Source organism: Papio anubis, chromosome 3 (genome assembly GCF_008728515.1).
Source record: "Papio anubis isolate 15944 chromosome 3, Panubis1.0, whole genome shotgun sequence".
Lineage (NCBI taxonomy): Eukaryota > Metazoa > Chordata > Mammalia > Primates > Cercopithecidae > Papio > Papio anubis.
The window spans coordinates 182,623,424-182,643,595 of NC_044978.1; the positions used below are offsets into that span (position 1 = coordinate 182,623,424).

At 56.1% G+C, this 20,172-nt stretch overlaps 1 protein-coding gene across 2 annotated transcripts in view; it reads left to right on the forward strand.

The window, feature by feature from the left end:
- Positions 1–20,172, forward strand: part of ZFYVE28 (zinc finger FYVE-type containing 28) — a 145,523-nt gene that overhangs the window by 45,405 nt on the left and 79,946 nt on the right. For both annotated transcript variants that reach the window (XM_031664780.1, XM_003890889.5), the window contains exon 2: positions 17,812–17,952. In XM_031664780.1, coding sequence (XP_031520640.1) covers positions 17,812–17,952 — 141 coding nt within the window. The remainder of the gene's footprint in view (positions 1–17,811; positions 17,953–20,172) is intronic.

A 20,172-nucleotide genomic window follows, 5' to 3' on the forward strand; every position in this document is an offset into this window, starting at 1 on the left:
GGTCTGCTGCCTCTAGGCTGTTCCTGTGTGACTCTCCAGCCCTGGATCCTGGGGACACATGGCCATCAGCTCACCGCCCTGCAGCCCAACCTTCATCCTGTTGCTGCCCAGGCGGGCATCTCACACCGGGTTGGGGGCGGGCTGCCAGCTGTTTGCTGGGTTAGGACTGAACCTGCAGCGTGGCCTTCCCAGGCCGGCCTCAGTGGCCAGACCGTGCCTTTTCCAGTTTGGCTTTAGCCCTTAAAGACACTGAAAAGTTTTAATTATTTGCCTGCTATTGTTGAAGGGCGTCTTTCTATTCTTTTGTTTTCTGGTTTTTGTTTGTTTGTTTGCTTGTCTGTTTTGTGCCCTGCCATGAGCCCCAGTGCCTGAGTTACTTTTCTGCAGATCTTTTCCTGGGTTTTTCTGAGCGAATACCTGTTTGGCTTTTCTTGCCGTATGTCAAGCCTCTGGAACATCGTCATTTTTCCTCTCATAATGCATAAAAATAAAGTACAGGCTCTCACTGGACTATTTTACAAATAATTTTTATCCTCTGGTAAAATGACACATTGGTGAGAGCAGGTGTTCCTTTAGGACAGCTATTTTTAAAGAATGATGGAATCGTCCTAATCATCTGTTAGTAGCGGGCACCATTATAAGTCAAATGCTTCTAAGTTTTATTTGCATTATTGGATTATTTCAGCAATAACCACAGTACAAAAGAAGAATGTGCCAGGGAGCACAATGTGGGCAACCACATGAATCAGCCCCGCCAGGTGCTGGCTGTGTCCGTGTGTCTAGGTGGCCTTGCCCTCTCCTGCGGTCACCCCATCCCCTGTGTGCTTCCTTACCCACTCAGCCCCCACGTGAGCTCCCCATCTTCTCTCCAGCACCAAGTCGCCCACCTGCCACTTCTCCTAAGGAGCGGGGCCCGAAACCTAACAACTGGTCAAGATGAAGAGCCAGACGCAGGCTGCGACCCACATGCTGTGTCCACCTTCGCCCCAGGCCCGGTTCTCTTCCCTGGGGGTCGCCGTGGTGGACAGTGGGCACCGTGTCTTTTCAGTGGAAGCACCTGGAACGCCGCATTACACAGGAAGATCCGAGACACACCTGACCCACATGGACATGGCAGGGTTGGGTGCCCATCCCTCCTGAGGGCAGTCACAGAGGCGTCCAGCGTCACAGTGTGGGCGGGAGGGGTGGCCGGTGAGGGATGCGGTGTGCAATCCAGCACCCCAGACTGGCCCACTGCAGCTGGTTCCATGGCCATGCCACTGTCCAGGGAGCCGACAGGTGGAGGTGGCAGCAGGTATGGGAGACACCCCTCCCCTGGTACAGTGATGCCCAGGCGGGTGGGTGCTCCCTCTGGCCCCTTCTTTGCATCTCACTGTCAGGCTCTGGGCCCTGGGCCAGCAGGATTGGGTCCAGGGCCACCTCTGTCCTGCCTGTGTCCCACCTGCACGGGTGGAAGATTTGTCGAAAGAGATCGCCCAGAATGTGGGGTGATGGGAATCCCTACCCCCAAGTGTGAGCTGGGGTGTGGGCCCAGGGAACCCCATCCATGGACTGGGCAGCCCAGCCAGCTCTGCCAGCTCCGGGTGTGTCCAGGGGGCTCAGGCTGAGCAATGGTCAGGGCCGGTCTATAGGATACATGCACTGACGTGGGGTCGATGCACTCAGTGCCTCCCGATGACACAGGACCAGGCAAATCCCCTTCTCTCCGCTGTGGGACATCAGGTAATCGTAGTGCCGTGGGAGAGGGGCGTCTTCATTCCACGTGGCTGCTGTGACCAAGTCACACACTGTGGGGCGCTTAGAACAACAAAAATCGGCCGGGCGCAGTGGCTCACGCCTGTAATCCCAGCACTTTGAGAGGCTAAGGTGGGCGGATCACGAGATCAGGAGATCGAGACCATCCTGGCCAACATGGTGAAACCCCGTCTCTACTAAGAATACAAAAATTAGCTGAGCTTGGTGGTGCACTCCTGTAATCCCAGCTACTCGGGAGGCTGAGGCAGAATTGCTTGAACCTGGGAGGCAGAGGTTGCAGTGAGCTGAGATCATGCCACTGTACTCCAGCCTGGTGACAGAGCGAGACTCTGTCTCAAAAAAAAAAAAAAAAAAAAATCCCTTCTTTCAAAGTTCTGGAGACCCGAAGTCTGAGGTCGTGGTGTGGGCAGCACTGGTTTCTTCTGGGGGCGCTGAGGGAGGGTCGTTCCTTGTCTTCTCCAGCTCCCGGTGTTGCCGGCTATCCTTGGGGTTTCTCACAGGCCCGTCACTCCGATCTCTGCCCCATCTTCACATGGCATTCTCCTCTGTGTGCCTTTCACCTTCTCTAAGGCCACCTGTCACTGGGTTTAGGGCCCATCCAGAGAGTCCAGGATGGTTTCTTCCCTTGGCTCAAGTGATTCTTGCCTTTCTTTCATCTGCAACAACCGTTTTTCCAAATATAGTCATATTCACACATTCCAGACGTGCTTCAAGGGGACCACCATTTGACCCACTGTGGGTGGGTAGGAACTGTGTCTGGGGTCCCAGAGCAGGCCCTGGGGGCACCTTTTCCTTACTCCAGGGCCTCTCTTTATGGCAAATTAGGTCCTAATCACAACAAAGGTGCCACGTTGTCCAGTCCACACCTGCCCATGGCTTTGATGGGGTCCTGTGGCTATGGCAGGGGAGACCCTTGTCTCACCAGATGGAACAGCCTGGCCTAGATTGCTCTGATGTGAGAAAGCAGATCTGGTCAGTCCACAGAGTGTGGCGTTCCATACCCTTGACTCACAGATGTCACTGGAAGGAAGGATGGCAGGGATGCCCCTCTAAGCGCCACCTGCTCACAGCGTATGGTCTCCAGAGAGGATGTGCAGATGGTCAGCCAGCAATGGAGGGTGCCCAGTGTCATTGGCCATTGGGAAAATGAAAGTCAAAACCACAGTGAGTGGCCACTTCACAGCCACTGGGATGGTTAGAATTGAAAAGTCAGATAATAACAAGTGTTGACGAAGATTTAGGGAAATCAGAGCCCTGCCACACCAACTGCTGTTCTATGATTGTTGAATGGTGCAGCCTCTTTGGAAAGCAGCCTGGCAGTTTCTCAGAAAGCTAAACATAGAAGTGTCATATGACCAAGAATTTCACTTCTAGATATATACCCAGAGAGCTGAAAACATATGTCCCCACAAAAACTTGCTTATAGCAGCACTATTCATAGTAGCCAAAAGATGGGAGCAGCGCAAGTGTTCATCGACAGACGCCTGGGTAAACAAAATGTGGTCTGTCCATCCACACAGTGGCACACAGGAAGCACCGATTTATGCTGTAATGTGGACAAACCCTGAAAACACTGCTCCGTGAAAGAAACAGACACAAAATCCCTGTTTCGTATGATTCTATGCACAGGAAATGTCCAGATATGCAAATCCAGAGACAAAGTCAATGAAGGGGTAGGGGGATGACTGCTAACGGGAGTGGTTTCTTTTGGAGGTGATGAAAATGTTCTGAAACTAGATCATGTGGTGGTTGCACAACTCTGGGAATACCCTAAAAAACAGCTCTGAGAATACCCTAAAAACTGCTGAATCGCATACCATAGAGGCAGGGCCTCATGCTGTCCCCCAGGCTGGAGTGCAGTGGATGATCTCAGCTCACTCTAACTTCCACCTCCTGGGCTCAAGTGATCTTCCTGCCTCAGCCTCCTGAGTAGCTGGGACTAATAGGTGTGAACCACCACACCTGGCTAATCTTTTGTGTGTGGATACAGTGGATTATTATTATTATTATAGAGACAAGGTGTTGCTTTGTTGCCCAGGCTGGCCTTGAACTCCTGGCCTCAAGTGATCCTCCCACCTCAGCCTCCCAAAGCACCAAAGTGCCATCGTGCCTGGCCTTTGAATGGCACACTTTGGTAGAATTTTGTGGCATGTGAGTTCTATCTCAATAATAACAGTTTCAGAAAGCAATGCTTGCTCTCTTTTGGGCAGCAGAGCCTGGGCTTGTCTCTGCCGGCTGGAGCCACCTGGACACAGACCTGCCACGACCGGCACGCACCAGGGCAAGATCCAGCTGGCCTCATGTTGGGTCAGAGTCGGGGGCTCCATGATTAGAGGAGCAACCACCCTGGGTGTCTAAGTCCATTAGGTCCTTCAAGGGGAGCTGGTCCAGGACTGAGCATCAGTCCACCTGCCTGGGCCGGTGAGGCCTCCTTGAGTATGGCTTCCAGTGTGCCCAGGAGCGTGGGACACGCATGGCCGCCCAGGCCTGAGCCAACAAAGTAGAGACCAGAGTATCCTGGGCCGGCTGTTGCAGCCCCACTGCAATAGTTCTCTTGGCCCACAACCTCAGACCCCTGTCTGGGTGTTTGAATTGCTCCTCTGATTAAAGGAGCAAGCTCAGTTCTTGTGAGCACTTAGCAAGTCACCTCAAATCCTTTTGGAAGGAGAGGAATAATTCATAAATAAGCAGTTTAAGTTTCCATTTTCCACAAGCAAATTTCCGTGCATCCTAGGAGTTGACCAGACTGCATTCCCCCATCCCCACCACCCTTTTGGAGTTTCCTGAGCTGTGCTCAGCCCCTGCAACAGTGGGGCTTGAGCAGGGAGCACCCCGGGGGCACCCTGCTAGCACAGTGGGAATGGAATTGGTTGTCTTCCTAGCAAGTTTGCTATTTAATAGTCAGTTTTAAAAATAAAATGCATTTTAAAGAATCTTTAAACCTATGGAGTTCAAAATGAGATCTCTGGCAGTTTAAATGCCCAGCTGTCAGATACAGGCTTATTCCATTTGGTGACGCAGCACCCTTCCCTCCGGAGCTCTCTCACCACCCATTCTCCTCCTCGGCAGTGACGGAGGGGCTGTGCAGTTTGTTCGTTTCTTTATGATCCCACTGCAGCTACTGTGGTTAAATTTTCTGCAATCCGTGTTCTTGGCACTTCATTTGTATAGGCAGTACTTGACAGAATTTGATTTGAAAATTCATTTTCCCTTGGAAAACGCTTTGCTAGATGTGCAATTATCTCCCAGCTTTGTGTCTGGCTTGGCTTGCGGAACACATGCCACGGGCAAGGCCAACATTATCACCTGGGGTTTGTGTGGCGCCATGCCCAGCTCTTTCTCCTGTAAGGAGCATGTCTTTGCATCATAGGGGATGCCTCATCCTCAGGGGGCCAACCCACCCTCCTCCTAGAGCCAGGGTCCGGCTTCTGGGGAGCATCTGCTTCCATGGGTGGGAGGGGATCTGCTTCCACATCAGAGACTACACTGAGGTGACAAAGGGGCCCTTTGCCGTGCCCCAAGGGGCAGAGGCCTCCAGCTGCATGGAACTGTACCCTCTGCAATTGGAGGGTTTTCTTTGGGCCACTGAGTGCTCCACTGAGCTGAGTGGACAGTGGCTGTGGGGAAGGCTGCCACCTCTTCCACCCATCACCAGCCCCTCCGAGCTGGCTGTGGCTTCTGCTGCGAGTGAGAGCAACTTGGCCGGGAAACAGGTGCTGCCTGGTGAGACAGCAGGTGCAGGGAACTGATTTGTTGGGGTGTCTAAACCAGTCCCCCAGTCTAAAGCTTCCCAGGGCACCGATTTACCAGACCATCTGGGAAACTGCGGAGGCCTGGGCTTGCCTCTGAGGGAGGCCCACGTGCAGCTTTGCATAAGCAGGTTCTTATGAAACATGAGCACTGGTAACAGCTGTAAAAGCATTTTAAACAAAAATTTAGTGAGGTTAAAAATTCCATCTCAGAACGTACATGTGAATGTTTTTGGTGTGTGTAGAGTTCATGCCTATGCTTTTTGAGAGGTGGCCTCTGCTGGGACATCCACATTCAGCCTCAGGGTCCTTCTTTCACTGGCTGTGCTGGGGAGCCGTGCTGGGCCATCGGAGTTCACAGTGAGGCCAGCTGGATCTTGCCCTGGCTTCCTGCAAGCCGGTCACACGGTCAGCCTTCGCCTTGCCCTTAGGGAGCATGGGCCATGCTCTGCCACCTGCATCCCTCCTGTAGGTAGAGGGGGGCCCCCAGACCCCCATGTCTGAACCTCAGGACCTGGGAAACAAACACGCATGCTCGTGTGCTCCCTTTTCCTTCAGAATTTATTCTGCAGGTGGTCCAGTTGGGGCCTTCTGGTATTGGGGTAACTGTCAGAGCTTGATAACCCAAAGTCCAGCTGAGGGTGAGCTGGAGGGCCTGGGAGGCGTCCTCCCGGTGTAGCCCAGCTTCAGGCACAGAACCAAGGCCCAGCCAGCACTGCCAGCCTGAGTGGGGCGAGCGGTTCCACCCAGGCCTGAGCCGGAGCCTTTGTCCCCAGGCTGGGCCAGGGCTCAGGGCTCCCACCGAAGGCTGGGAGAGTTGGGCGTGGACCTGAAGCAGGGACAGGAGAGACTCTGTGGGCCAGGGAGGCAGCAGGCAGGGCCAGGGGCATTTCTGCAGGTGGGAAGGTGGGCCTGGGTGACCTGCCCTGATCCTGGGGAGGCTGGCATTGTCGTCACCCTTATTATTACCCTCCGTGCACTGAGAGGCCCCTGCCGCGTGCAGGCAGTTGTGGGGGACACGCCCTTTGTGAGTGCACGTGCGGGCCCAAAGGCAGCGCTCCATACTGGGAGTGACAGGCGCCGCGCGGCCCCTCCTCCCACCCTTGTCCCGTGCTGTTCCGGCTGCTGCTGCCTGTGGCCTCGGCGCACAGCGCTCTCTCGAAGCGTGGCCCACCCGGGGAGACGTGGAGGCCCTGATGCCTGCCACCTGCGCCTCCCGTGCCCCCTCCCCTTTCTCTTCCCCCCTTCCCTTCCCCCGCGGCGTTCAGGGACACCCGGCCCTTTTCTCCCAACGCTGCCTGCTGCCCACTGCCTGCGGGGCGGCCCAGCTCCACCGCCTGGATCTCCTCGTCCACCGCCCCCACCCCACCCCCGCCGTGCGGGGTCTGACGCCTCGGGAGTGACCCCCGTGCAACGCCCCCGCTGGGCCCCGCCCCACTGTCCCTCCGCGCCGCCTCCTGGGGGGTCCACGGCCCCCTCGCGGCAGACTTTGCTGTGGCGACGCGGGGGTTGTGTGGCGGAACGCAGCCCCTGCCCTTCCCAGTCACCCGCTGGAGACCGAGGCTGCCTTGAGGGCTTGGCGGCGGGAATGCGGGGCGTTAACCTCATCACCTGCGTCCACCACTGTCACTCCTGCCGGCCAGGCGCGAGGTGCGCAGGGTTTGTCCAGGCTAAGCGGGTTCTCGTCGTCCTTAAGCCCACTTTGCAGATGCTAATCGGGACAGGCGGCAAAGAAGCTGGCGTCCACCGGGGCGTCTGTGCCCAGTGCCGACCCTCTAAATTCCCTTCCCATGTGGCTCCTGTCGCGTCTGGGCTGCGGAGGATTCCTCTAAACAGGCACGGCCGCCGTCTGGGTAAAGTACTTACTGGTGTGAATCGAACATAAAGCTGCCAGCCTTTCCTGGCAGTTTGCTTTGAAGGGCTTGGAGAGGTGGGGGGCTGTGCCACTGGGGCAGGCAGGGCGTTCAGTGGCCTGGCTGGCCCCACAACACGGAGGCCAGGCAGCTTGTGGTTCCAGGTCAGGCTGGAGGCGTGTGTGGGGCTGGCTGTCCACCCACAGGCACCTGCAGGGGGTGGGTGGGGCTGGGGGCTCAGCACCAAGCCCTGGTCTGCAGCCAGGCCGGGTGGACAGAGTTGATGTGCAAGCTGTCCCCGGGGGCACAAATTTGGACGTCCCAGGCAACACCTTCCCAGCCAGCATTGGACACCCTATGCCTCACTGGGCCAGAAGGCCACAGTGAGCCTGGAGCTGTGACCCGAGGCCTGGGGAGGCCTCCCCTTCACAGGGCACAGTGCCTGCCCTGGGGCTGCGGCACCAACATCAGTGGTGGCTTTGTGCTGTTTTCACCCTTTATACCTAGCAGGAGCAAGCAAGGAAACCGAGTCACAGGATAAGTCTTCCACCATGAGGGAGGGTGAGTGGCTTTGAAATGCTGGCCTCATTGCTTATTGGAAGTGAGATCTTGGGTGGATTTGTGAACCTCTCTGAGCCTTGGTTCTTCCCTTTGTAAATTGGAGAACTGCCCCTTATCTCCTCTGGGGTAGTAGGGATTTCAAAGCAGGTTTGATACCAGTCCCAAGAGAAGACTCCTACTTCGTGGAGAATAGCAAAGATTGTCGTAGCCAAATGCCAGGAACTTCTGCCTGTGGGCACCGCATCCCAGGCTACTGTTTAGTCCTCCACGCACTGGTGACCTACACACTCACATACAAGTTATGCAAAGCACATTGATTACTTACAGATCGGAAGCAAGGGACAGAGCCAGTCCCCAGTGTCGGGAAGGCTGCCCAGGGCAGATGGATTGCTGACTGCACATGCTTCTCTTTGTACCAGGGTTGAAGGGCCCTGGAAGCAGCCACCCCGGTTAGAGACCTCAGGGGCCACGTGACCCCCAGGGTAAAGCTTTGACACCCTGCTTCCAGGGAGAAAGAAGCAAAGCCCAGGCAGTTCCTCCCTAACTCAAGCTGTTATAATCCCTGGGAGGGTCAAGGACAAGGCCCAGGCTGTTCTGGGCAGTCCCTCCCTACCTCTGGATGCCACATCTTCAGCACATTCTACCAGCAAGCAAGAAAACTGGGAGTGCTGGGTTGGTCCAAGGCCCCCTGGAGATGTTCCTGCAGGGATTATCTCCCACAGGTGACCTGAGCTGGCTGGTGTGTATGCTGCTCTCACAGGTGACCTGAGCTGGCTGGTGTGTATGCTGCTCTCACAGGTGACCTGAGCTGGCTGGTGTGTATGCTGCTCTCACAGGTGACCTGACCTGGGTAGCATATATGCCGCTCTCACAGGTGACCAGTCAATGGTCATATGAGGGATTAAACTGTGTCCAGCCCCACCCATCAAGCCTTAGAACTGCCAGGGTCTTCTGAGTCCCGGAGGAAGTAGCCGGCAGTCTCAGCAGTTCCCTGGTCAGGCTGTGCTGGGGACACTCATCATGTAATGGGGTTGAGGGGACCACAGGGATGGTGATGAGTCCAGGGCTTGGTGCCACATGTGGGCCCGAAGGCCACAGGGAGGGCCAGTACCGAGTCCTGAGAGAGAGGAGGGCTGGGTGGGGTCTGCAGGAGGTCAAGGCAGGAAGTGGGCAGGACTGTCCCATCCTCACTCCCTGCCAGGCCTCCTGCTGACCCAGTGTGCCCACTGCACCTTCCTGGCCCCAGAGCAGGGTAGAGAAGGGGGACAGATGGATGGGGAGGGAGGCAGTAGCAACAATGGTAGCATTGGGGTGGGTGTGGCAGCAGGGCTGTGCCTGGGACCACAGGAGTGTGTGCCTGTCTTGGGCCCCAGATGTGCTGCCGGTGGCTGGTGGTGCTGCCAGCTCAGTGGGGCCTCAGCCTGGCAGCCCCTGGGGTGTCTGCTGTGGATGAGGCCTGCCTTGGGGACATGGGTCACGGCTGCCCAGGGACCCCAGGCCTCAGTGCGGACAGGAGGGGTTGGGGATCTGCAGGAGGGACGGGGCCGTGATTGGCGGCAGTGAATAGTTCTGGCCCCAGGGGTGCAGGGGTGGAGGGTGGAGGGGTGGAGAGGTGGAACAGTGGAGACATGAAGGGGTGGAGGGGTGGAGGGGTTTCCTCGACAGTTAATTGGTCATGGTGAGGGCTGAGGAACAGCTACTGTGGGGGTTCACAGCTGTGGGGCTTCATTTGGGTGTCCCGAGCAGAGGTTCTTCCCTGGCTTCTTCGCGGTGCTCTTGGATTCCTGGTGGCGGAGCAAGGAGTCTCAGGCTTTAATGGAAAGCTGGCCCCGGAGAGGCCCAGGGCGGCGCCTCAGACACCTGGTCCTCACCCCTGCACGCTCCAGCCTCTGTCCAGCTGAAGTCCGCATATGGCCACTGTCTCCTGGAGATCTGCTGGTATCTAGGAGGCAAATGCACCTGGGTCTCCACGGCTGAGTGTGGGGGCTGTAGGGGTAGGGAGCTGGCTGCCTGGGGTGGTCTGTCTTGGGAACTGGAGCTTACAGCCTAGCTTATGTCCTTGGTTCAGCTGTGTGGGGAGGGAGGCAGTAGGAGCTGGACTGGGCTTCCCTCCCTTGCTGGGGCCCATAGGGCGGGGCTGGTCCTCTCTGGCCTGGTTGTGCTGCCTGTCCTTCCATCTGTCCCGCCACCTGCCTGCTCCCGTCGTCCCTGCCGCAGCTTGGCTAAGACTGTGATGCTGCTGCCCTGGAGTGACAAAGTGTCTCTTTAAGGTCCCCACCTGCAGGATTTATGTCATATTTGGCAAACAAGAGTGTGAAAGGGATCCAGTCCTGGGCCCTTACCCCCTCTTTCCCCACGTAGATGCCAGAGGATCCTAGTGACACCTGGACTGAGATCTGGCTCCTTGTCATTCAGTGATGTGGCCTTGGCCGTGAGTTACCTTCAGGAGCGTCAGTCTCCTTGTCTGGGTGGAAGGTGCAGTGTGATGGACTGTGCTTCTGTGCCCTGTGCAGGGCTTGGAGCCCCAGCCCTCCTGGGCCTCAAGGTGGCTGGGCCTGCCCCAGTGGGTGATGTAGTGCGTGTAAACTCTGAGCCTGGTGGCCAGCCCTCGTAACTGCCCGGAAACACTCCAGGGTCATCACATGTGGGTCAGACGGGCTGAGCTCACACGTGCGCACTGCGTCTCTCACCCTGCACGTGCCTCCAACCCGCGCCTCCCGCCTGTAGCCCCAGCTCACATTAGGGACCAGGGGCTTGAATGAATTAACAGTTTAATCAGCTTTACAAAATTAGCCCTCAGTCCGTCCATCCTTGTAATTTTGAATTGAGAGCTGCTTTGTTCATGCGTATTTTCTCCTGCTCTTTTTGAGGCTGTCCGTTCAGTAGTCATCTGACCTCCTGAACGAAATTCTTCCTTTACGGGTTTATTTCTGACTCCTTTTAACAGTGAACACTCTCACTGCTATGGATTTGTCTTTGAGAAAATATTTACGTGGTGTGGTTTTAAAAGAGATTCCTATTAGGTTCTAATATATTCTTTTACAATTTTTATTTCAAAAATTTTAACAAGGTGAGTACTTCCTATTTATATCAATTGATTCCCTTTATTGTGGACATTGTATTTAAGGACATTTAAAAACTTAATTTAAAATGAAATTGTAAAATGTCGTTGAACAAAGCTGGTGGATTCAAATCAAAGGGAGATGATTTGTCAGTGCTGGAACGTTAACCGCCGCCCCCACCCTCCACACCATTTCTCTCTCCTGCCCACAGGCTCACTTGAGGGTGAGCCCTGTCATGCCGGACAGATTTGGCACTAGGTGATAAGTAGGTTGAGGTTGTAATTGTTTGCTTTATACTCTGCATACTTAGAAATGGAAATTTAGTACCCCACATTTTCTTCTGGATTCTGTTGATCAGGACAGACTGAATTTTGTAAGCTGTGTTAATTCGTTTCCTGGGACCCCTGCCTGGAGGTCTCTACTCACAGTGAGGCGTCTGGGTGGGATGATGGACACAGTGAATAAAGATCCCTCCTGCTCCCGCCCCAGGCACCGCTGGGACCATGCGGGAACCTTGGCCTCTTCCTCTGAAATACCGGTCCTGAAGGGCCAGGACGCTAGCTCAGGGGCTAACTCAGCTTTTCAAATAGCAGAGAGTTTCTTTGTGTGGGGGTGTGTATGTGTGTGTAAGATTAGAGCTCTCTTTTTGCAGATGGTCAACACGTTTGTAGGTCTGGTTTTAAGGTCTTTAATTTACTGACATCGAGGTACAGCGGCAGGGCGTTTGCTTGTGGGCACTGATGCCAAGTCAGCAGTGTGACTGGTGCCCGTCATGGCGTGGCATGAGGTGGGGTGTGGCGAGTGTTGTTCCTTGTGGTTGTGGAGACACAGCGCTTCCCTGTTCTCGGGGGCGGTGACTTTGGACACACTGTTCGGGATGCCCGTTTCCCACGCGCAGGCAGTTATACCGTCAGAGCCCATGGTCCCTAGACATCACGGAGGCATCCTCAAATCACAGAGAACCACGAATGGCCTCGCAGGTTGTTGTAGACGCCGTGCGCTTTCTCGGGTGGGTGAAGGCTCCGAGGCTCAGGTCCAGGGCCCAAGGGGGCTGTCCTTCCGGGTGGATGGGGGTCCCCAGGGTCTTTCAGGGAAGCTTGAGCCCACCCCAAGAGCAGCTTCCTCAGAGTTGTACAGGCCCACAGTTTGGGGTTTTACCTTGGAGGAGGGTTACCTGGCGGGGTTTGCTAAGTGGATGTCAGGGCTCCCAGGCCCTCCTGCATGGCAGTGCAGCATGGAGGGGTCTGGCTGAGGGCTGGCTCCCCTGCCTGCTCCTGGGCCTTCCACACAGGTCAGGCGGCCGCAACAAAGGACTCCAGACTCAGTGGCCGGAACAGTAGGAATTTATTTTCTCTCAGTCCTGGAGGCTAAAAGTCCAAGACTACTGCTTGGCAGGGCTGGGGCCCTCTGAGGCTGGGTCTCTCCTTGGCTTGCAGATGCCGCCTTTTGCCAGTGTCTCCGCAAGGTCGGCCCTCCACCAAATATGCCTGTGTCCATATTTCCTCCTTTTATAAGGACTCCAGGTCTATTGGATCAGGGCCGCCCTGGCGACCTCATTTGATGCTAATGACCTCTTTAAAGATTTTATCTCTAGGCTGGGCACAGTGGCTTGCGCCTGTAATCCCAGGACTTTAGGAGGCTGAGGCAGACGAATTGCTTGAGCCCAGGAGTTCCAGACCAGCCCGGGCAACATGGCAAAACGCCGTCTCTACAAAAAATACAAAAATTGGCTGGTGTAGTAGTGGTACCCACCTGTCTTCCTAGCTACTCAGGAGGCTGAAATGGGAGGATCAGTTGAACCCAGGAGGTGGAGGCTGCAGTGAGCTGTGATCACACCACTGCACTCTAGCCTAGGGGATAGAGCAAGACCCTGTCTCAAAAAAAAGAAAAAAAAAAGGGACATACTGTTTCCAAACACAGTCACATTCTGACATTCTGAGTCCTGGGGGTTAGGACTTCAATGTTTGAATTTGGGGGGTGTGGTCACAGTTTAGCTCATGATAAGGTCACACAGCAAATCTGCCTCATCCAACCCCTCCACTCCCACCCCACCAGTGAGCAGGCCCGGCAGTGCAGTCTGTGTGCTCAGTAACACCTCAGCTCCGTGGAAGACCATTCAGAGGCTTCAGCTGCCCCAAGAGGAAGGCAGGGAGCCCTGAGGCACACAGGCTGCCTGCTGCAGGTGAGAGTCGGCTTCCCTGCAGGGCACCAAGCATCCCCGTGTTGGATGGATTCGGGATCGGAGATCAGGCCGTCCTGAGTTCCCCTTTATCCATCGCAGCCTGATTAGGTGCCCTTTCTGGCGTTGCCGCCAATTGAACCGAGGACCAGATCCTTACTCTGTGGAATCGCCGGGCAACGCTGGTCATCCGCGTGCGGATGCGTAAATCTGCCGTCGTGCACGTCTACGTCGTCACGTCACCTGCCACGTCACGCACGTTCACCTGGACGCACGATCCACGTTCACCTGCGTTTTGCACGTTCACGTGCGTCCACCGCGTCCACCGCGTACCACGTTCCACCTGGTGCCGCGTTCCACATGCATGCACGTCGGACAATGCGTAAATCCACGTCACGATCCACCTGCGGCACGTCCACGCGTGCCCACGTACGCACGTTCCGCACGTGCGTACCGTCCACTGCGGCGTGCGTGTCCTGATCCATTCCATTCCATTCCATTCCTTCCTTCCTTCCGATCCATTCCTTCCATTCTTTTGTCCATTCCACCTGGGAATCCACCACCACGATGCGATCATGCCTACATATATTCCTGCAGCACACAGATATGGGCCTTTTGTCGTGTACACACTTATGCACATGCACAATGCACAGATTCACACGCACACAGCCATGGACAGGTGCATGCGTGTACACATACACACTTGCACACATAGTGGCGGTTCTTGGCCTCTCCAGAGCACAGGAGAGGAAGTGTGTGAGTGAGCCGAGGGGACATGCATGCACCCCATTCTTTGCTCAGAGGCTCAGTCCCCTCTTTGTTCTGGGGCTTTGTGTGATGACGGGGGCTTTCTGTGCAGCACCACGCTGCCATCAGCCTTTTATGCACCTGCGCTGTGGCTGAGCTGTCTCCTCTGCTTACCAAGCAGTGAGGGGCCCATGTTGACCTGGCATTGCTGGGAACTCCTTGAGTGTTGTGAGGTTTTTGGTGCCAGGGCAGAGAATGATTCTGGGTTCCTTTCTGGGGGTTTGTGCGTGGCCCCTCGTCGTGTCCTCTTTCTCAGAGCCGAGATTTAGCTTCCAGGAGGTGTTGTCATCCAGTGCCCTAAATTCAGTACCTGGCCTGTTTGCTGGGCCAGATGGTGTCTCATCAGTGAGCTGTGGTCGGGGCTGCGGGACGCACGCGGAGAGGGACTGTGAGGGCTCCGGTCCAGCTCGGTCACAGCCAGGTGTCTGCTGTGGGGCCGTCCGCACCAGGCCCCTGCTTCCCCCACCTCCCATACCTACTGCTTTGAAGGGGAGCTGGCAGGTGTGGAGCCAGAAGGGAGCCGGTGGCTCTGCTGACTTGGACTAATGCCTGAGCTGGGTGTCAGGCCCAGCAGGTCTCATGCCGGCCTTGGGCAGGCTGCGAGCTCAGCCCCACCCCGAAAAGGGGCCATGCTCCCTCCTGGTTCGGGAAGTGGCAGGATGGCTCCTCTGCCCCCTGGTAGGAAGGTGCTGTTCTTGGCTCTTCCCCTCTTCCTTGGGAGCGAGGAGGGGCATTGGCAGGCCCCAGGTCCAGGTGAGGAAGCTGGTGGCCACCCCAGAAGCTGGCTCAGAATTCTAGGGGAGGGGAAGCTGGCGGCCACCCCATAAGCCAGTCAGAATTCTGGGGACTGCGCTGGGCGTGGTGGCTTACGCCTGTAATCCCAGCACTTTAGGAGGCCGAGGCGGACGGATCATTTGAGGTCAGGAATTTGAGACCAGCCCGGGCAACGTAGTGAAACCCTGTCTCTACTAAAAATACAACAGTTAGCTGGATGTGGTGGTGCACACCTGTAATCCCAGCTACTCGGGAGGTGGGATGATTGCTTGAACCTGGGAGGTGGAGGTTGCAATGAGCTGAGATCACACCAGCCTGGGCAGCAGAATGAGACTCCGTCTCAGAAAAAAAAAAAAAAAAAAAGGATTATGGGGGCTGCGTCTGAAGCAAAGGTCAAGGGCCCAGTTGCTCATCTGTAAGTTGACAACCACAAGGCTTCAAAGGTGCAGCACTCCTGGGGCTCGGGCCATGGGGAAGGGCCGGGAGGGGCCTTTTGGGCCTCACTTTCCCCACCTCCCTCCTTTCCTTGCAGGCAGTCGAGCAGGAACGAGGTTAAGAGTGTCTCCTGCCTCCCAACCCCACGGTTCTTCCCGTTTCATCACAGAGGGGTTGCTGGGTGACTGCGACCTTGTGGCTCTCCGGGGTTGGCCGGGCGCGTGGAGGGGATGTGTTTACCTCCAGAAAGGCACGAGGCACAAGGACACAGCCGTGGTGCTGAGAGGGTGGGAGCAGATGGCAGCCAGTGCCCACCGTCCATCTCTGTGCCTCTGGCATCTGTGAGCATGTCAACGGCCGGGCGGGGTGGGGCCTGGGTCTGTCTTGCTCTGGGCTGTGTCCCAGGTCCAGATCCGCTCCTAGCAGAGTGGACGCTCAGGCAGCATCTGCCGGGGAGTGAGTGGGTGCAGAGACTCTGTCAGCCTCCTGTGAACAGTCCCAGGGAAGGCTTCCCATTGGCTGCCCAGGTCACAGGTGCATGCAGCCATTGCTGGAGCCCAGGCAGGGGGCAGTGGATGGCCTCGTGTGGGTCCGCTCAGCCTCACTGGGGTTTGCTCTCCCCACCGCAGGGGTCTGGGCCAGCGTCTTGAGCTGATCCAGAGAGAGGGGACTGGAGGACCAGGAAAGAGTCAGGACAAAGTGACCCTGGCCAAGGCCACACAGAGGGGAGGGGCAGCAGGCCAGAGCACATGGAGGAAATACCCCGACGGAGATGGGAGTCTGTGGGGAACAGTGTGTGATTCGAACTGTGTGTGATTTGGTATATTCCCCTCTCCTCTGTCTTTCTCTCTGTGATTATGAAGAGTCCCTTTTATAAAAATAGGTTCAGGCCAGGCACAGTGACTAATTTCTGTAATCTCAGCAACTTTGGGAGGCCAAGGTGGGAGGATGGCTTGAGGCCAGGAGTTTAAGACCAGGCTGGGCAACACAGGGAGACCCCATCTCTAGAAAAAAATTAAAATTAGTTGAATATAGTGATGTGTGCCTATAGTTTCAGCTACTTGGGAGGCTGAGGCAGGAGGATTTCTTGAGCCCAGGAGGCGGAGGTTGCAGTGAGCCATGCTCATGCCAGTGTACTCCAGCCTGGGCAACAGAGCTAGATCCTGTCTCAAAAAAATATATAGGCTGGGCATAGTGGCTCACACCTGTAATCCCAGCACTTTGGGAGGCCGAGGTGGGTGGATCACAAGGTCAGGAGTTTGAGACCAGCCTGGCCAACATAGTGAAACCCCATCTCTACAGAAAATACAAAAATCAGCTGGGCGTGGTGATGGGCACTGGTAATCCCAGCTACTTGGGAGGCTGAGACAGGAGAATCACTTGAACCCAGGAGGCAGAGGTTACAGTGAGCTGAGATCTCGCCATTGCACTCCAGCCTGGGTGACAGAGCGAGACTCTGTCTTCAAAATAATAATAATAATAATAATAATAATAAACAATAATAATACACACACAAAAGGACTTCATCACTTTTCTAATGGGCTTCTCGGAATCCTGGAAACTCAGATCCAGGGGAACAAGCCGTTTGCATCCTGGGGCAGTGGGAACCTCACGTGGCAAGGGAGGGTGGCTGTGCTGTGTGTGTAGAGCACCGAGGAGGCCGGCCGGGGTTGGGGTGGGGGGTGGTTGCAGTTGAAAACCAGCTTCTGAGCCCCCGCGTGTTTGGTGAGAGGGGAGACTCTGAGCATAGGGTTTCCTGCCACAACGCACTGGCTTGTGGAAACTGGACTGAGATGCTGTGAAGTTTCTAGAGAACGAGGGGATGGCAAATTGTTTATGAATCATGGGAAATGGTTTATGATGCACTGTCAATCATTCTTCACTTAAGTGGAGTAAATTTTATTGTATTATTCTGGGCCGCTTCATATTTTGGTTTTGTGAATAAAAAAATATTTCCTGGCCAGGCACAGTGGCTCATGCTTGTAATCCCAACACTTGGGGAGGCTGAGGTGGGTGGATCACCTGATGTCAGGAGTTCAAGACCAGCCTGGCCAACATGGTGAAACCCTGTCTCTACTAAAAATACAAAAATTAGCCGGGCGTAGTAGTGGGCGCCTATAATCCCAGTTACTGGGGAGGCTGAGGCAAGAGAATCACTTGAACCCAGGAGGTGGAGGTTGCAGTGAGCTGGGATCGTGCCATCACACTCCAGCCTGGGCAGCAAAAGTGAAACTCTATCTCAAAAAAAAAAAAAAAAGTCCTAAGAGCTCCTTTCGTCGCCTGGAGCACCTGGGACCCCACTCTTCCCGGAGCCCCTTTTTTGTGGACTCTCCACCAGAGGGAGCGTGAGGACCTCGTGTCTGAGGTGTCAGCGAAGGGTCTGGATTCGCCCACAGTCCTGGGCTGAAATGCAGGGGCCTGGGGACCCTCGAATCAGGGGTTGAGCCGGCAGCCTGAGCCTCGGCTTTAGCTGTTTCCCTCCAGATCCTGGTGTGGAAAGCTGAGGAAAGCGCCGGCTACGGCTCAGGGTGGAAGGCCCCAGGCGGAGCCCACACATGGCCTGGGGACAGGGGACAAGGTGGAGGCATCCCCTCCAGTTCCCCACCCACTCACGCCCCGGCCCCTCTCTCCTGCAGAGGTCGGATCCGCAGCTGCTTGCCCGGTTCTACTATGCCGACGAGGAGCTGAACCAGGTGGCCGCGGAGCTGGACAGCCTGGATGGGCGGAAGGACCCCCAGCGGTGCACGCTGCTGGTCAGCCAGTTCCGCTCCTGCCAGGTGAGCCACGGGGCAGCAGAAGCTGGCTGGCCCGGCTGGGCATTGGACAGAGTGGCCTGTCCTCAGTAGACCAAGGCTTTGTCACCTGCTAGCCCCCTGTGGTGGCGTTCTCAGGGTCAGGTGCTAGAGAAGCCAGGCCCAGGAAGAGGGACTATCCCGGACAGGATGTGTGGGGTGGGTATAGCCAGGCTGGAAGTGAGAAACCGCATGAGACACTTGGGGGAGCAGAGGCTGGGAGAGTGGGGGCAGGGGGTGCAGCGTGAGCAGGCTTCTGAGCCAAGGAACAGCCAGTGTGGGAGGGGTGGGCCTGCCCAGGTGCTCGTGCAGAGCTTGGGTACCATGTGGCGGTCACACTCTGCCGCTGACTCATGGCGCTGCCGGCATCTGCTGCATAATTGAGAGATGGCCCTGGAAGCTGCTGCTAAAAATATCCCGGCCGAGGTTTTCTTCCCAGTGCACCAAGCATTCAGAGGCATCTCCAGCACAATAGCAAACGGCATGGTGCAAAGTTTTATCCAGTGATGATGAGGGGGTTTCACAAAGTTCCGGAATGTTCTTGGTGTACTCTCCCCACGGGGTCTTGCTGAATCCTTGCGGCCGTGGGAGGTGGGGGCTGACACATGCTCCTCCAACAGGGGGGGTCCATCCCTGTGTCACCGTGATCCTGAGGGTCCCACCCTGTGGGGGTCCTGCAAAGTGCCCGAGCTGGCTGCACCCCAGCCCTGGCTCTGGCCTGGCCCTGCTGCAGGGGGAACTGAGCAGCATTAGGGCCCTATGTGTGGCCAGAACAGCTTTTCTGGCCGGATCAAGCTCTGGGCTCTTTTTTGGGCTGTTCAGTGGCAGCCTCCACCTTCTGTGTGTTCAGATGCTCCAACAGATGTCCTGGGCCCCTCCAGGGATGGCCTCTGTGGTGGGGAGAGTCCCTACCCCCAGGAGCTCAGGTTAGAAAGAGCTCCTGCCCAGGGGACAGGTGCTGGGGGCCCTGGAGCCTGGAGAAGGAGAGTGCCGCGGAGGAGAGGTGCTGACCTGCCCTGCGGCCCCACGGCTGACGAAGGGAGCTCGGAGGCTGTTCCTCGTGGCAACCTTTGGGGAGGGGCTCTGTTCCCTTTACATGCTCTGACCTGTGTGCTTTTTTGTTGACTGACAGAGTTGATGATAAAGCCTGGTTATAAGTGAGTTTGAGAGGTGGGGGAGGGACAGGAGGGCTGCCAAGCTAGGTGGCCCCTTCTCCGGCTTCCCGCTGCCACAGGCTTTAATTGGGATGTGTCACAGTGAGAATTGCCCTGCAAGAAGGATCTGGAGGGGAGTGCTCCAGTACAGTCAGGGGCTTAAACACTCACGCTCTTCTCCTTGCTGCTGTGGTCTTTGAAGGAACTCTAAGAGGGTGTGGACACCATCCAGGCCCCTTAGCATCATCTGATTCGGGCTCACTTCCATTCACTCAGCTCCAGGGCCCTGCCTCTGGCTCACCTTGCATCCCACTGGGTCTTTTGTGGCCCTTCTCTCTTCCACACCTCCCCCTCTTCCTCCCTCCTCCTATCTCCCCTTCCTCCCCCAGCCGCCTCCATGTGGGTCCCACGCCCAGTCCTTGGCCTCTTCCTGTCCGCCCCCCAACATGGCAGCCTTAACCTGCTCCATGTCGGTGCTGAGCACCCCCAGGGGAGCCTCTCGGCCTCTCGTCCGCCCAGACTGGGGTATGCTCCCCGGTGTCCCTCCCAGCTCCCTGGAGGTATCTCACAGGGCCCACCTTACCCCCAGCACAGCGGACCACTGAACAACATGGTTTGAACTACACAGGTTCACTTACATATGCATTGTTTCAACCTAACTGGGATCGAAAATACAGTATTCTCAGGACACAAAACCCACATACACGGAGGGCTGTGCAGGTTCTGCTGGTCCAAGTGTGGGACTTGAGTATGTGCAGATATGATATCTGCTGGGGGTCCTGGCACCTGCCCGCTGCGTGTACTGAGGGATGGTTGCATTTCATGTCTTTTCATGACGTTATAAGTGGTATTGCTTATTACATGTCAACTTTTAAAAATAAGCCAGCATCATAAACGAAGTGTTTCCCTGAGTTCTGTGAGCCACTCTGCAAATTAATCCAACCCCAGAAGGGGGTCGTGGGAGCCCCAATTTATAGCCAGCTGGACAGAAGCAGAGACCACGCCTGGACTTGGGATCAGCATCTGAAGGGGCACCGTCTTGTGGGACTGA